Source organism: Balaenoptera borealis (genome assembly GCF_965194805.1).
Source record: "Balaenoptera borealis genome assembly, chromosome: 6".
Classification (NCBI taxonomy): domain Eukaryota; kingdom Metazoa; phylum Chordata; class Mammalia; order Artiodactyla; family Balaenopteridae; genus Balaenoptera; species Balaenoptera borealis.
This window is the reverse complement of record NC_138863.1, coordinates 72,611,987-72,628,702: the sequence shown is the minus strand read 5'-3', so window position 1 is coordinate 72,628,702 and position 16,716 is coordinate 72,611,987. Positions and strand designations below refer to the sequence as shown.

The following is a 16,716-nucleotide window of genomic DNA, read 5'->3' as shown; positions in this document are numbered from 1 at the left end:
AGCATGTGGGATCTTCCCAGACCAGGGCTCGAACCCGTGTCCCCTGCATTGGCAGGCGGACTCTCAACCGCTGCACCACCAGGGAAGCCCAAGACACCCGGTTTTTCTGGAGCTCCCGAGCCCCTCACCAGCACTGCTGTTGGGAAATCCTTGTCCAGGCCTTCCTTCCTCTGCTAATGTTTGCTTTAGGAAAGTGCAGTAAGATTGTTGGAAATCCAGGTTTCTGTCAGTCCTAAACAAGGTAGAAGTTCTTGGTTGTCTTTTGAAAGCGTGAAAGAAGGGTAACCCAGGACCTTAGAGGGTATGAGGGAGGGGATAACCCAGAATGGGGGCAGGGGAGAGGTGATCCAGGATCCTGGATGGAGGGGGCAGCCCAGGACCTAGGAAGGGAGGGGAAGGGTGGATAACCCAGAACCCTGGAGAGGATGGGAGGGGGGAGCTCTGGACCCTGAATGGAGGGGAACTGGGGAATAACCCAGGACGGTGCAAAGGGAGGGACAAAGTTGAGTAATGTAGGCACTGGGGAAGGGGGTGATGTAGGTACTGGGGGAGGGGGTAGCGCAGGCTCTGGAAGGAGGGAGATGGGCATGGGGTCACCCTAACAATAGAGAGGATGTGGGGGGTAAGAACCAAAGGGACTGGGTTTGTCCACACCCTGCCCCCTTCCTGCTCTAGCAGACCCCTGGGGTTTGCCCCTGACGTGGGTGTGTTCTGTAGACCTTTCCTCTGCTGAGAGGCCAGCAGGAATCAGCGGACCTGTGCGTCCCTGTCCTACGGGGCAGGTGAGGGGCAAGGAGCGGGGGCCCGTAGAAACCCGCAGGGGCATTTCAGGTGTAGATGCACTGGTAGCTTGACTGCTTACCAGGACCCTGTGCTCCGCCTTCATCCTAAGGCTTTCGCTGTACACAGAGGCCTTTGTTCTAGTGAGTTCCTTCCTATTCATTAAAAAAACAAAAACAAAACTTGGGCTTTCACCATAAAGGCACATGCTCGTCTACATTTTGGTACCTTAGAGCATCTTTACCCACAAACACGGCTGCCTGTTCTTTTGGTCACTCCCTCCTAACAGGACTGCACATGGTTCACCTGCTCTCCCACGGAAAACTCATCCTTGATTCTTTCCAATTCTTCCCGCAGTGATATTTGGATTCTCTTTTTTTGAGCCTGGATCTCAACTTGTGTAGGATGGTTTTGTCGAAACTGCCCCCCTTTTTACACTGACCCCTCACATGGGGTCCTGCCCATAACTCTGTTCTCCTCAGCCCACGCCCAGCCCTTTGAGGAGAGAAGAAGGAAGGAGCAGCACGTTGTACATGCTTTAAATAAGTTGGTGTGTAAGAGGATCTGTCCAAAATGTGAGCATTCTCAGCACACTTCAGAAGTGACAGCTGGTCAAAGCTGTGATCTTCTGATGCATTTTTGGCACAAGGTCTGTATGAAACATGATTTATGTCATCCATATTTTAGGAAATTGTTTTTAAATTGAATTATGTTATTTATAGCACACATTATTCCTCAAAGGATTTGAAGAGGCTTACTTGAATTAATACGTATAAGAAAAGGGAAAAAAGTCAGGAATAGGACATGAGGAAGAGCAGGGATATTCCTGCCATAATGTCCTGAATGTTTACTAGGTCGAGCTACTGTTTTGGCCTTAGGATGCTGTGTGACCAGAGTTAGAAGGAAACACAGTCATTACAGATTATTCTTACTGTCTGTGGGAGAAAGCATAACAGTTCTTCAGGAGAAGAAAAGTGTTTTCTAGTATCCTTGTTCTGAAACAACATTCATAGTCTGTTTGATTAGTTGGATATTTTTTTAAAGGAGACTTTTTAGGGGCAGAAGTGTGAGAATTAAGAACTCAGATTCCAGCCAGACTCCCTGACTTCAAATCCTATCCTCCCTCCCACTAGCTGTGTGACCTTAGGTGACTTGTTCAACTTCTCTGGACCATATTTTCCTCATCTGCAAAACCAGGATGAGTGGTACTTGCCTCGTAAAAGTTAGTTGTATGTATGTGTGTGTGTGTGTGTGTGTGTGTGTGTGTGTATATATATATATATTTTTTTTTTTTAAGATTTTTGATGTGGACCATTTTTAAAGTCTTTATTGAATTTGTTACAATATTGCTTCTGTTTTATGTTTTGGTTTTTTGGCCCCAAGGCATGTGATGTGGGATCTTAGCTCCCCAACCAGGGACCAAACCTGCACCCCCCTCATTGGAAGGCAAAGTCTTAACCACTGGACTGCCAGGGAAATCCCAGAAGTTAGTTGTATATTAAATTAATTTATGAATTTGAAGGGCCATGAAGCATCATGTAGGAAGCAGTTTACAAGTGTCAGAGTATATTATTAAAATATGTCAGGATCTTCCTGTTTTGCTTGTGAGAAGAGGTAAGCTCAAGGTCCTTCTGTTCTGCCATCTTGTCCAGTCATCTCACATTGCACTGTTTTCTTATCCTTCTTTAAAAGTTCTAAAGACCTAGGATCCTTAGAATCACAAAGCATATCACTGAAAGAGACTAATAAGCTTATGGTATAGGTGCAGATAGTTGAGGTCCAAAGAAATTTAATTGTTTCATCAAGGTTTCACAGTGAATGGGAGGCAGAACCAGGACCAAAACTCTCTGATAATCAGGATCTTCCTATTCTGATTGAGAGCATGCCTCCAGGTTCTTTCGGCTGCTTGGGTTTAATTTCTAACTGACACTGAATCAGCTTTATGATTCAGGGCAAATGATGTAACTGTTGTGACTCAGTTCCTTCACCTCAATAAAATGGACATCATAATCTTCTAATTGGAAGGATTCTTGTCAAGCTTAAATAAGAATTCACCCATAGTCTTTTGCCCAGAGCTCGGCAGCTCTAAGTGTTCAACAGATACGATATGCTGCGAAGGTTGTGATGAGCTGATTGTTGATATTAATTATCGTAATATATTTATGCTGTACCTTTGGCCTTGATAGAGCATTGAAATGAATGCTTAAGTGACAGAATCTTAGTTACTTTGCAAATTCCTTTATGGATTTGAAGGATGGCAAAGAATTTTGGTCACGTGTGAAGTCCCATTTAGTGGCAATTACGTATTTTATTTCTATAAAAAAATTCCTTGGTAATTTGAGGTTCATATTTAACCTGTGTACAGAGACTGACTGGTTTTACTCTAGAACTGGTCACGTGCCAGGGGTGTCTTGGTTCCTCAGATTTGGTTTCTGCCTTGCTTTGTAGGTAGTTCACTGGGAAATGGGCTGATTTCGTGGGGGCATCTTCATGTGTGGTTTGGCTGCTGCCTGTTGCCTTGTCACAGAGATTCCCTCTCCTTGACCCCAGCCCGGCCTGCAGCTGCAGGCCCTCCTGGGAGACTTAATGCCAAGTGCAGAATGACGAGGCAGGGTCAGAACAATAAGGAAGGTGTTCCAAACAGCCACTGGTGAGCTTCAGAGAGCTTTTGGGCAGAGCCGGCTTCCTGTTCGTAAGGTCACCCTCCCAGCACGGGCGTCTGTCAAGGCTGGGGGTGCTGGAGGCTCCTGGGGGTTCGTCTCCCGGTGCAATGGCATTTTTCAGTGAGAGCAATCTTTGTTGTGTTTTATTTTATCCTTTGCATTGTTGAGGATTCAGATCTTTGCGGAGATGAAGAATTTATAGCTGTTGGAGAGTTTGTTCTTCTAATAGAAGCCCTCCGCTCCTTCAGCCAGGAAGGAAATACCTAACAAAGCAAGGCTATGATACTGGACTTTTATAAATCTCAGCCCTGTCCGTAGAAGGGGGAGGGGGAGGGGGTGTTGCCTGACTTCCCGGGGCGGGGACAGGGCGCTGCTTTCATTCAGAGGCCTTTGGGACCAGCCTCTCTGAGTGGCAGCCCTGCCCAGACCCAAAGGGCAGCAAAGCAAAACACAGACCGACTAGCCTCTGGGGTGACAACTCCTCGAGAGGTTATTTGTTAAGTGCAGGGCGAGGGGCTGCCATTCCCAAAGAGGTTTAAAAAATCATAGAATCCCAAATTACATTTCAGCGTTTAGATAAAATAGCTGAGAATTCCCCAGCATTCCCCGTGCACTTTTTAACCTTTGTTCTTCTCCGGCCCAGGTTCTGTCTTCACTGCCTTTGTCGCATCTAATGGTTTCCATCTTGGTCGCAACTAGATGACATTTATGAGAACCCTGCTGCTTATTACTATTCATTTTCCACCCATTTCTGTAAAAGATGGGAAAAGGCAGCATGACAGGAAATAAATGACACCAGTGAACACACGTATGGAAGCAGAGCCGAGCCACGCTGCCCACGACCCGGGCAGGCCACCTGAGCCGGCAGGAAGCGCGCCTCTGCGGGTGCGCACTGTTCTGCCTCACGTGCTCGGCTGGGGCCTAGGAGGCTGGGCTGGCTCATCACCGTGTGGTGTATGAACAGGTCCCTGTCCAGAAGCAGGGACCGCCTGCGTGTGCTCTGACCTGTCACCCTTTCCTGTAAGTCGGGAGAGAAGCATGTGGGCAGAGGGGTCGACAATCCATTGTTGAAGCCCCCGGGCCTGCTGGCCTGGCCCAGGAACACATCCCTGTGTGTTTGAGGGACAGACCTGCCATAAAATATCACAAACAGCCCTGCTTATGGAATGACTGTGTTCCAGGCAAGTTGCCGCTGAGCTTTTGTAAATCACATCTTTGCCCAGAGAACTTTAGTTCTTAAAAGATTCCTGCAAATGATCCATTTTTACCAGGAACCATCTCTCACTGATGTTTTCAGTGAGGATGTCATATTGTTGAGGGTCAGTTGGGTTTTCTTAAAATGAACACCTGCCACGACAAACATACTCATGCTCTGAAGACAGAAGACAGTATTGCCGAGGTAAAATTAATCAGAAAATGACACATGCCTTCGTGGGAATTTAATAACAAAAATGCCATCTTGTTGAGGATTTTGCGGTAGAAGAAGTTATGTTCAGTTTGAGTCCTAAGAAGCGCCATGAACTCAGGTTGATTTTTAGAGCCCCTGTTTCATACCAAGTCTTTTTTCTCCTTCCTCTCTGAACTCTGTTGGCCAGAAGCCAGGGCTTTGCCCTACTGCCAGGTGCTCTCTCCTCCTGTCCCCCCCCCCCCCCACCGCCTTCTCCTCCGGCCAGGCTGAGTGCGCTGACCCTTGTTAGGGGCTGGTGCTCTGCTCGGAGGACAGCCTTTTCAGCAGAATAGCTGAAATTCCTGAGCAGAGTTCTGTGGTTTTGTTTGTTTAAGCATCTGGTTGACTATTCTTCAGCCTCGCTTGTTTCCGAATATGGTATCCTTAAATCCTCGTGGCTGCTAGAACTTGAGATACACCCTTAGCCTCAGGGGTCCTGAGTGATGGCGCCAAAAAGATTCCCTCTGAGTAGAAAAAGGAAAACACAGGTCCTGTTGTTTGGGGCATCGGGTGAAAGCGAGAGCCTCATTAGGGAAGTGTGATCCCTTTTAGGCCAGCTGTGTGAGACTCCCAGCCTGTGCTGATAGGTGCTTTACCATCTCAAAAGAAAGCTGATCACCGAAAGTGCAGCCAGTCTGGCTGGAAGGGAGAAGGGAATCCAGCCCCATCTCCAGGCCTGGGCGGCGCTCCCCTCTGACTGTCAGCTGTTCTAACTTCTGGCTCCTCTGGCACCTCCTTCAAACACAGGGCCCTATTTTTAGTGCCGGGCTGTCATTTTTGATGTGCTGTTGCAAAAAAAAAATCAGTGGCAGCTGCAACAGAAATCCTGACTTAAAGGCTCCACTTATAATGCGGATGAAACCTGTTTACCAAATAAAAGAGACTGGAATGTCATGGTGATCAGCTGCTTCGGGCCTCCTCAGACGGAAGAGCCTTGAGCTTATTACGTCCACGGTGTCCTGCCTGCGCCTGGCCGCGTCCCCGCCTGCAGCGCCTGTGCCCGCTCCGTGCCACAGTCCGCTCCCGGCAGAGGAGGGGCTCCCTAATTGCAGGAAGGATGCAAAGGAGCCGCAGGCCCGGGGAGTGGCTCAGCGTCCAGATCTTCCATCTCACAAACCCCCCGCTTTCAGGGACGTGGTGTTAGACCCATCCAGACAGCGTATAGAAAAGCGCCCCACGGCCCACGTTACGTGAGAGTCGTCAACATCCACGCCGTGGCAGGAACAGACCGGATGGGCATGCCCGGCAGCGGGACCAGGACCCGCTAGTGTAGACGCTCCCAGGACAGACAGGATCACTTGGCCACTGATGTTCAGACGTTTGGGGTATGGGAGCCCCCACCTCCAGCCCAGCGCATCAGTATATAAACCGATATCTAGTCTGTTTACGGTATTGATTTGTAACATATTTACAAGTGTCGATGTGCGATGGGTGACAACGCGCCTGTCTGTGTAACACGGATAGGAATGGCACCTGTGGTCGAGACCCGAGATAGCTTCCACTCCTTCTGTGGTTTGTACTGGTTGCCCTGTCTTGAGAAAATCAGTAAAGCGGATGGCGACTTCTTTGTCCCTGAGAGGGAGATGAGGTCCAGGTGTCACGTTTACATCCTTTTGGCGTGTGCGGTCCTGGGAGTTAAACCATGGCTGGGCTGACGGAGCTGGAGTAGGCATGATGTCTGTCCTGAGAGGGGGTCTGGAGAGGACACAGGACATCTGCCTTGCTGAGCCCCTGGCTCCCCGTCTCAGCGACGCCGGGAGGCCCAGGGTTCCCAGCGGAGCCGGCCCTGCCCTCTCGGAAAGGGGGCCACTGTGGGCCTGTCCTGAGACCACCCAGCAGTGCTCAGTTCTGAGCTATCGCCCTGCGTGTTCTTCTGTGTTTTGCTTCTTGGAATCTCTGTTAAATTTGGGAGACGAACCCGTTGCGCTGCATTTAGCCGTGTGGTGTTTATTTGGTGGCCGTGCAGTGTTTGCACCATGACCTGTGGTCGGCTGTCCACAGCCAGCTGGGCTGCTCCAGCTCAGGCTGTCACAAGCACGCCTCCCCGTGTGCTCCAGGGGCACGTCCGGGCACCCATCTACACCTGGGTTGCTGCGTGGAAGGATGTGTACGTCCTCAACCAGCAGGGGGTCCCATTTCTCAATTACTTGGACTGCTAGTGAGGTTGGGCGCTTTTCATAAGTTCGTTGGCCTTTGGACTTCACCTTTTGTGAAGGATCTATTCCTGTGTCTTCCTAGTTTTCATACTGAGACGTCGGACTGATGTGGAGGGACGCTTACTTTATTCAGGAAGCCAGAAGTTTGAGGTGTGAGGTTGTATGTAGAGACGGAGTCGCCCTGGGACTCGAGCCGAGCTGCAGCGTCAGGCTCCACCCTCTCCTTCCCCCTCTGCGTCGTAGACACTCCCTCCTGCGGTGTCTCCCACCCTCGCCCCTTCCTGTCCTCTTCTCTGCTGAAGAGCTTTGTCTTGGCCTGGGGCTGTCCCCGCAACCTGCCACTGTCCTTCCCTCTAGACAGTGGTTCATGCCATGGCAGAGCCCCCCTTCTAACTAAACCCCTCTTTCTGCCTCCCCAGCCCCCATTAGGAATCACACCTTGGGGGTGGGGGGGCGCAGTCACTGCTGTGCGGGTGTCGTGAGGACTCTTGGCCTGCGTTCTTTCCCTTCACACCGTTCTCGTTTTGTCCTCGGCTGACCTTCCCGCAGCACCTCTGCTGCCAGCTGCAGCTCCCTGCCTCAGGATCACACTGCGCTGTTCGCCTGGGCACTCAAGGCCCTCCACAGTCTAATTGTCCTTTTGTTCCTTTGTTGACATTCTTAACCCAGGATCTGGACTTGTTACAGAAATTCTAAGCTCCCTGAAGGCAGGAACGATGTGATATGCTCTCACTGCCTCAGTAATCGTTAGTTCTTGTTGATTGAAATGTATGACTTTAGGGTAAGAAGCTGGTCTGGACAGTAATACTGATCTGTGCGTTTGTGTGGCCCTATATTCTCGTTGTCTCTTACTGTGAAAAAAGACAACAATAAAGCAAACGCTTAGTGGCTCCTGAATCTGCATTTGGGTCAGGCTTGTAGGGGTGGCTCATCTCTGCTCTCACAGCTCTAGCTGGTGTGGCTTGACTGGGTCTGGGGATCCCTTTCCAGGATGGCACACACGCACATAGTTGACAGTGTTGCTGGCTGTCTGCTAGGATGTTGGCCACGCACAGCTTCTCCCAGTGGGTCTCACCTCAGGGCTGCTTGGGCTTCCTCACAGCGTGGCCGCTGGATCCAAGGAGTGCCCAAGGAAGTGGAAGTTGCCCACCTTAGGGCCTGGGCCCACGCACTGGCACAGCATCATTTCTGCTCTGTTCTGTTGGTCAAAGGGGTCACAGAGGGACTTCCCTGGTGGTCCAGTGGTAAATAATCCACCTTCCAACTCAGGGGACGCAGGTTCAATCCCTGGTCGGGGAGCTAAGATCACACATGCCGCAGAGCAACTAAGCCCGCGCGCCACAACTACTGTGCCCACGTGCCTCAACTAGAGAGCCTGCGTGCTGCAAACTACAGAGCCCACACACTCTGGAGCCTGCGGGCCACAGCTACAGAGTCCACGCGCTCTGGAGCCCGCGCGCCACAACTAGAGAGAGAAAACCCACGCGCCACAACTAGAGAGAAGCCGGCATGCCACAACAAAGAGCCCGCGTGCCACAACGAAAGGTCCTGCGTGCTGCAACTAAGACCCGATGCAGCCAAAAAAAAATTTTTTTTAAAGAAAGAAAGAAAGGTGTCACAGAGCCTACCCAGATTCAAGGGGGGCAGGATGAGTGGTCCCCCTGCTCTCAGTGGGAGGGGTGTGGGAGAACCTGCGGCCCCCTTTAGCCACCGCCATGTGGCCGTCACGCTAACAGACTCCCCCTCCCCTGTGACCTCCCTCTAGCCCTGACGGCCGCTGCAGGACGAGGCAAGCTGGAGGTCTGCGAGCTGCTGCTGGAGCGTGGAGCCGCCGCGTCTCGGACTAACAGGAGAGGCGTCCCTCCGTTGTTCTGCGCGGCACGCCAGGGGCATTGGCAGGTACCCGGGGGACCCCGAGCGCTTCAGAAACAGTGAATGGGATGGAGTTCGCTACTGCCCGTCTCCCCTGCTGGGCCCTGTCTTCTTCACGTTCTTGGCTTCTGCTTGTGCCGTGAGCACTGCTGTATCAAGGCAGACCTTTGACAGGCTAGCTCAGTCAGCCACGTTGGCTGGTAACTGGGAGCAAGGCCGGCAACCAGGTCAGAGACCCACAGCTGCTTCCCCGTAACCGGGGAGGGGACGTGGAGCGGGAGCACCCCATCCCGACAGCAGAAGACTTGCTATAACACAGCGGCTGCTGTGGTTGTGCAACGCACTTGTCTGGCAGGCTTGGGGGAAGAGCGGCCTTGTTGTGCTCCTTGGGAGGGGAAGCCTTTTCCCTCTGGTCCTGCACCGTGATTCAGGCTGGTTTCTTTTACAAGGAGCGACGCATCGTTGCTTTTAGTTTAATTAAGGGAGCAAGGGGTCCTTGATAGCAGTGGTTCAGTCATTTATTCCTTCATTTTGTAAACAGTGACCGTGTATCTACCCCATGCCCGGCACCAGCTTACACACAGCTGCAGACAGACAGATGGATTTCACCATCATGTCCGTTATAGAAGGAATTTTCTAGACCCAAGTTTACAGCGTGGAGTCGCAACCCTTCCGATTCCTGCTGGCTCTGCTGGTAGGAGCTGTGAGGGTGCCCCACCGAGATTCTGGCTTTTCTCCTTCCCGTTTCTAAGAGCTTGGTTTGTACCGGCCACTCCCTGTCACTCTCACAAGTCCTTGCGATGCCCTAGCTGATAGTCCTCTCTCCTGTTCTCCATGTTCCTTAAGTCATGCGGAAGTCTGGAGACACTTGTTAGTGTGTCAAGAACAAGAGAGCAGTGGGAATATGCCACCTTCTGCTGTGGTGGCAATAAAACAAGCGTGGTGCCAGAGGGAGAGAGGTTGGACCACAACCCCCTGGACAGAGCAGTTCCCTCCAGGATGGTCATTGTAGGAGACGCCTCTCTGGGTTGTTTTTCCCCTTCTCACCATGTAGTGTTTAAAGGCATAACTTGGAGGCTGAAACTCCTCCAGGAAGCTTTGCTAAAAATCACCTGCTTTGAAGGTCCCCCCGTCCTGAGCCTCAGGAAGCAGACTGCTGAGGGGAGGGGGTGGGTGAGTGTTGTCGCATCTGTTGCCGGTGCCGTGCCCTCCTGCTGCAGGAACGTGGTGTCAGCGCCGCCGTGGGGCCGTAGCTGTCGTGCGCCCCCTTTAGTTCTGCTCAGCTCCCCACGTGCCCGTAGTGGCTGTCCTGTCATCACTTGACTGTGCTTGGAATCCTCCCTCCTCTAAACTTCTGCCTGTGTGTGCATGTTTTATAGACATAGTAATGAATTAGGCTTGTTAAAGAGAAGATGTATTTGGGAGAAGAGTCTGTTCAAAGGAATACAGCAGAAAGATTTTACAGGCCCCGTGGATCACACGGCTTACAGGGGTTTTCAAAAAGAGGAGAGTCCTTTTACTACTTTGAAAGGTGGAAAAACCGTCCCGAGTAGAGAGCACGTGATTTAGGGGGCAGCAGGAAGCGTGTAATCCCGAGTGTTTCTTTCAGATCGTTAGGTTGCTGTTGGACCGTGGCTGTGACGTGAACCTAAGTGACAAGCAGGGCCGGACGCCCCTCATGGTGGCTGCTTGTGAAGGGCACTTGAGCACCGTGGAATTTCTCCTTTCGAAAGGTAGCCGCACTGCCCTCCCCCGCGTGGGGTTCTCTTGGATGGACAAGGGCAAGAGCTTTGGCAGACTCGTTTAGTACTTTCTGATATAGTTTTTTTGTTTTTTTGTTGTTGTTGTCTTTGTTTTGTTTTTGAAAAAAATCTTTTTGTTAAGTGTTCTTGTCATGGACATTTTTTAACTTGCACACAAGTAGAGGGAATAGGGATACGTCCCACGTACCCTTTATTCAGCTGCAGCAGGGATGGTCATTTCACCCTCGGCTTCACATGCGGGTGTGAAAGGGTCTGCCTCTGGCCTTGTCTTTCCACGCTCACATTCTGTGAATGGGCTTCTCTTTCAGGTGCCGCCCTTCCTTCTCTGGACAAAGAGGGTCTGTCGGCATTAAGCTGGGCTTGTCTGAAAGGGCACAGGGCTGTGGTCCAGTTCCTGGTGGAGGAAGGAGCCAAGATCGACCAGACGGACAAGAACGGCCGCAGCCCCCTGGACCTGGCCGCCTTCTACGGCGATGCGGAGACCGTAGGTACCGCGGCGGCCACGCTCCCCACCTGTGCCAGGCGTCTGGGCCGCGTGGAAACTCGGGAGCTGAGCCATCCCCAAGTGTGCATGACGCTGGCCCCGTGTGGCCGGGGCATACGTGTGTGCTGTGAGGTGGCTTTCGTTTGCCTCTAATTCTGTGGCACGCGGTCTATTCCAGAACTGGGGTAAAGATTTTAATAGACTCTAAAGGCTTAAAATTCCATGATTACAAGCTGCATGCACGTATGTGAATATGTGTACACACGTGCATATGTCGTTTTATTTTCTTACAATTTCCATATAAATAGAATGCCTGTATAGATCATTTAAAAATCACTTTTATATATGTGAGAAATTACTAATCAAATAATCAGTTGGTTTGTTTTTAAATCGATGTGGCTTTGTCTGGAAATAATAGAAAATGCTTTGGGCACTGTCTTTATCTCTTTGCCCAAGGCCTAAGTCTCATTGAGGAAGGGATAAAACCTTAATAAACTAAAAACCACAAGGTGTCTTTCAGGGTAAAAACCACTTTGTCAGTGTCCATATCCCAGGCACCAAGCAGGTGCTGGAGGAATGTTCATTTCTCCTTGCGAATTATCGTTTATGAATCGTTACGTGTGTCTAAGGAGAGGACTAGCTAGACAGACAGGTGCTGTATTGCTGGGGGCCGTGGACCTTGGAGCAGAAGCCATCCCCACCCTGCACGTCTGTGCCTGATGGTTTTACAAGGCAGTGATGTTACAGTTAAGTAATTTCAATTTCCTGGACATTATAAACTGTACTTAAATGTCGATTTTCAGAAACAGCTATTTAACTAAATCTCACATCTCCACACTTTTCTTTTTCAGCGTATGTTACATTACCAGATCCTGTAGTTTATCAACATTAGGGAAGAGTGAAGGATCTTTAGCATTCTAAGTGTCATTTAAAAAAAATTTTGGTAAAAACACATAACATAAAATTTACCATCGTAACCATTCCTAGGTGAAGAGTTCAGTAGTGTTACGTACATTTCACATCGTTGTGCAGCCAAAGTCCAGGCTCTTTTTGTCTTGTAAAACTGAAACTGCACCCGTTAAACAGCAAGCCCTCATTACCCCCTGCTCCCGGCAACCACCTTTCTACTTTCCATCTCTATGAATGACAGCTCTAGGTCCCTGAATACAAGTGGAATCATACAATATTGTCGTTTTGTGACTGACTTATTTCACTTGGCATAATGTCTTCTAAGTTCATCCATGTTATAGCATACGTCAGGATGTCCTTTTTTTTTAAGGCTGAATAATATTCCATTTATGTATTTACCACATTTTGTTAATCCATTCATCCATCATTGGGCACTTGGGTTGCTTCCACCTCTTGGCTATTATGAACAGTGCTGTTACGAACATGGGTGTGCACATATCTCTTTGAGAGCCTGCAAAGTTTTTGAGATCTATCCATTCTTTTGGATAGATACCCAGATGTAAGATTGCTCAATCGAGGAGTAATTCTATTTTTAATTTTTTGAGGAACCTCCATGCTGCATCCATAGTGGGTGCATCACTTTACGTTCCCACCAACAGTGCACATGGCTGCCTGTTTCTCCACACCCTCTCCAGCACTTATGTTCTGTTTCGTTCTTTCTTTTGATAGCAGCCATCCTAACAGTTAAGCTTGTTGTGGTTTTGATTTGCAGATCCCTAGTGATGAGGAGCATCTTCTCACATGCTTATTGGCTATTTGTATATCACCTTTGGAAAAATATCCATTCAGATCCTTTGCCTATTTTTTAAATTTTATTGAAGTATAGTTGATTTACAATGTGTTAATTTCTGCTATACAGCAAAGCAACTCAGTTACACACACACACACACACACATATATATGTATATATTCTTTTTCATATTCTTTTCCATTATGGCTTATCACAGCCTTTGCCTATTTTTAAATTGGATTTTTGAGGTTTTTGTTGTTGAGCTGTAGGAGTTCTTTATATATTCTGGATATTAATCCCTCTAGTGTCATTTTGAACAGCTGGTGGACTGATAGGATCTAACAGATCCACATGAAAATCTAAGCAGGCTACAGACTTTTCCAGTGAATAGAGCAATTTTAGTGGCCAGCATGGTTTTTCCTGTTGTTCTCTGTTTAGTCTAGGTGACAGCTACTTTATCACATCAAGTCAGTCTTTGCCATCTTTACGGTGCCCGTATTCAGGTCTCTTTCCTGAGCCTTAAAGTGAGTTATAATTGGGTCCCGTTGATCCTGATCTTCCCAGCTTCTGTACCCAGGCTGTGTGGAGCTGAGTGTTTCTGAAGTGCCATTGCCATAACCGGCCAGCACGTTGGAGCTATGGCAGAAGTCTGCCTCCTAAGTAATTGGAGATGAAAAGCTGACAGTATCTCGTCTCTGTGGCCTGGGAAGTGGGGTGAGACAGACAGGTGACAGCGTGCGTGTACTGTCTGTGGTCTGTGGGTGCACAGACACACGTCCCACCCTGGGAACATCCACCTGCCTGTCTCATTGCCAACATCAAAATCACTTTAGCAGAGCGGGTTTGAGCTGTGCATTGCAGCTCCTCTGCTCTGTTCTATGTCAGCTTCATTTCCCTTCTAGGATCCCGTTAGGCCAGAAGCATCTGCGACCAGAGTGAAGCTAAGACCGCCAGCTCCTAAACCGGCTGCAGCGTTGGGCCAGGTGAGGGCTCCTGCTACCCGCGCCCTCAGGGCCTGTGTCTCCCTTTTGCAGGTGCTGTACCTGGTCGACAAGGGGGCCGTGATCGAGCACGTGGACCACAGCGGCATGCGGCCCTTGGACAGAGCCATCGGTTGTCGAAACACATCTGTAGTGATTACACTGCTGAGAAAAGGAGCCAAGTTAGGTCAGTAAACTCTGCAGCTCACCAGCGAGAGGGAGGGTAGCTTCAGATTTTAGAGTACGCAAGGGACCGTACTCACCTGCTCCCGGGTTAAGAAGTAAGATGTCAGGCGTGTGGAGATTTTTTTTGTCCTTCTCTAAGGCTCAGTTAATCACAGTCATTCGGAGTGTGTAAAAGACTCGTATCATTACAGCCCACGTGGGCAGAAAGCAGAGGCCCGTGTTGAAGGCCAGCCCAGCCCTGGGGGTGCTGGGGACGTGTGGGAGCCACAGGGGAGCAGTTCCGGGGGCCTCTGTGGGGAGGGCCCGAGGGCGGGTGGGCCAGAGCTGGAGGGTGGTCGTAATGAGCAGCCGAGCGCGAGGACTGCTGTTCGGGAGGTGGCGCTAGTCCGCTGGGAAGGGCAGTGGCAACCCTAGCACAGGTTCTGGGAGGGAGAGTTCTCGGGACTCACTGGAGACGAGACGGGGTGACTTGAGGGTAATGTCAGGGGCCGGAGCTCTGAGGAGGTTGGAACTCGGCACAGGGTTCAGCGTGCGGGGAAGAGCGCCCCATACGGCACTGTCTTTTCTGGTTTCACGTCAGACCTTTGGCTGCCAGCAGTTCTGGGGAGGGGTCTGCGATGAAGGTGGTGAAATGACGTTATTAAGCAGCTCATGGTATCAGGAGCTATTCCGAGCAGTTTCGTGTTTTAACTTATCTCATCCTCACCTACCCTATAAGTAGGGAATGATGAAAGCCTCATGTTACAGAGGAGGAACCCCAGGCCTGAAGATGGTGAATAGCTCCCCTGAGGTCATAGTGAGCGGCAGGTCACCTTGAACCTGAGTCCGACTCGTGAGGCCGTGCCCCTAAGCGTTGCTCCCTGTGCGTGTTCAGAAGAGGCTTAGACAGAGGTTGTGGCTGTGCCGTCAGCCGGGAGAGAAGGAGACACAGGCGGGAGCAGGGAGGCCGGGGGCGGGGATGGTGGGAGGAGGGCAGCAGGGCCAGAGCTGGCGTCTCAGAGTGGATTTGGTGGTGACTCTGCAGCAAGTGTGAGAGACGCTGAGAAGCCTCGCCTCCACCTGCGCGTGGTCCTGACAGCGCTGCAGGGAACTAAAGAGATGATTGGGAAGCAAATCCCCATAGAAAGGAGGGGTGGCTCGTGGCTGCGCTGATGCTTGCGTGTCCCAGTACTCTTGTCCCCCCAAGTGACAGGCTGTGCGGGGTGCAGCTCCCCGCCAAATGCTCCCTTCCCTTCGCTGTATTGTCACGCGGGGCCTGCAGGACACGCCGCAGTGTCCTCTGCAGCTGGGTTCCCTGCTGTTTGTGGGCTTAGCTGTGACGGGGCCACGGAAGCATTGAGCTCCTTTGCTCCAAGCCCACTGGAATGCCTCTGAACGCGTGTTTATTTTGCAGGAAATGCTGCTTGGGCGATGGCTACTTCCAAACCTGATATTCTGATTATACTTTTACAGAAATTGATGGAGGAAGGAAACTTGATGTACAAAGTAAGTGGTGTCGCCCTTTTCTCGTGATCCTGTAACAACCTATGAGCAGCCTCTTAGTTTGGGGTATAATGGATGTCGCTGTGCTACTGCACAGAATGCGTATAGCTTAGCTAATAGAAGTTCTGGGAAGCGCTAACCTAGCCTCGTGCCCAGGCTTTGATATCCTCACAGCAGAATCTTCAAGGTGGAAAGCACTGCTCTTTGTGTTTGAGAACCAGTATTTCTGAACGAATCCGTGGGGCTGTGACTGTGACTTACAGCCTGAAGCCTTGATACGAAGGCAGAGGTGCCTCTTGTTTAACAGGCACATCCTACAGGAAATTCCTTGGTGCTTGGAATCGTGAGACATGGGAAAGGAACACTCGGGAGACATTTTCAGAAGAAAGGAATCATGAAATCTCCCAAGCCTTTATTATCTTAATTTTAACGTCTGTAAGCTTCTGGAATTTGAAACTGTTTCTGGAGAGGTTTTTACTTAAAATAGTCAAGTAATAGATAATACTCAGTTACTCAGGAGGTGGAATTAATTTCTTTTTCTCATTTTCCCTTAGAAATGGAAAGGCAATTTAAAGATTAGTAAATTTGACTTTAAAGTAAAAATGTTCATACTAAGACATGCAGTTTAGATCGGAGGGTAGTACACTTCAGCTGGAAGGAGTCAGGTAGTAACCATGTCAGGCTTTGCTCTGTGGTCCCTGTCACAGCCCTCTAGCTTTGCTCTTGTGGCACAGACGCAGCCAAGATAACACACAGACAAATGAGCCAGGCCATGTCCCAGTCAAACTGTGTTTGTAGAAACAGGTGGCAGGCCGGGTTTGGCCCAGAAACCGTAGTTTGCCAACCCCGAGTTTAGAGAGATGCTCAGGCCATTTCCATAGGTCATTTTTCTTTCCAGGTCTGTGATTAGACAGAATTAAAAGATGATGAAAACAAAAAACTACATCATGACCATTTTAATCCTTTTTGGCATGAAGCTGCTGTACTTTCTATGTTTTAGTTTTTCCTTTTCTTTTTTAATAACAACAAATAAATAGGCATATAGCATGACCCAGCAGGGTTCCTGGCCTGGAATCAGTTTGAAATTGAGGTCAGAGTGTGTATTGTTGTGGCTTTGAAGTGGTTTTAATATGAATTTTGGTAGGCAATTATTAGCCATTTTCGACAGACTTCATACCTGCTGTGCAACAGAACCAACAGAGCA

At 49.8% G+C, this 16,716-nt stretch overlaps 1 protein-coding gene across 6 annotated transcripts in view; it reads left to right on the top strand.

The window, feature by feature from the left end:
• Positions 1 to 16,716, top strand: part of TANC1 (tetratricopeptide repeat, ankyrin repeat and coiled-coil containing 1) — a 239,500-nt gene that overhangs the window by 216,827 nt on the left and 5,957 nt on the right. For all 6 annotated transcript variants that reach the window (XM_082395219.1, XM_082395220.1, XM_082395218.1 and 3 more), the window contains 5 exons: positions 8,812 to 8,945; positions 10,528 to 10,651; positions 10,990 to 11,165; positions 13,899 to 14,031; positions 15,424 to 15,515. In XM_082395219.1, coding sequence (XP_082251345.1) covers positions 8,812 to 8,945; positions 10,528 to 10,651; positions 10,990 to 11,165; positions 13,899 to 14,031; positions 15,424 to 15,515 — 659 coding nt within the window. The remainder of the gene's footprint in view (positions 1 to 8,811; positions 8,946 to 10,527; positions 10,652 to 10,989; positions 11,166 to 13,898; positions 14,032 to 15,423; positions 15,516 to 16,716) is intronic.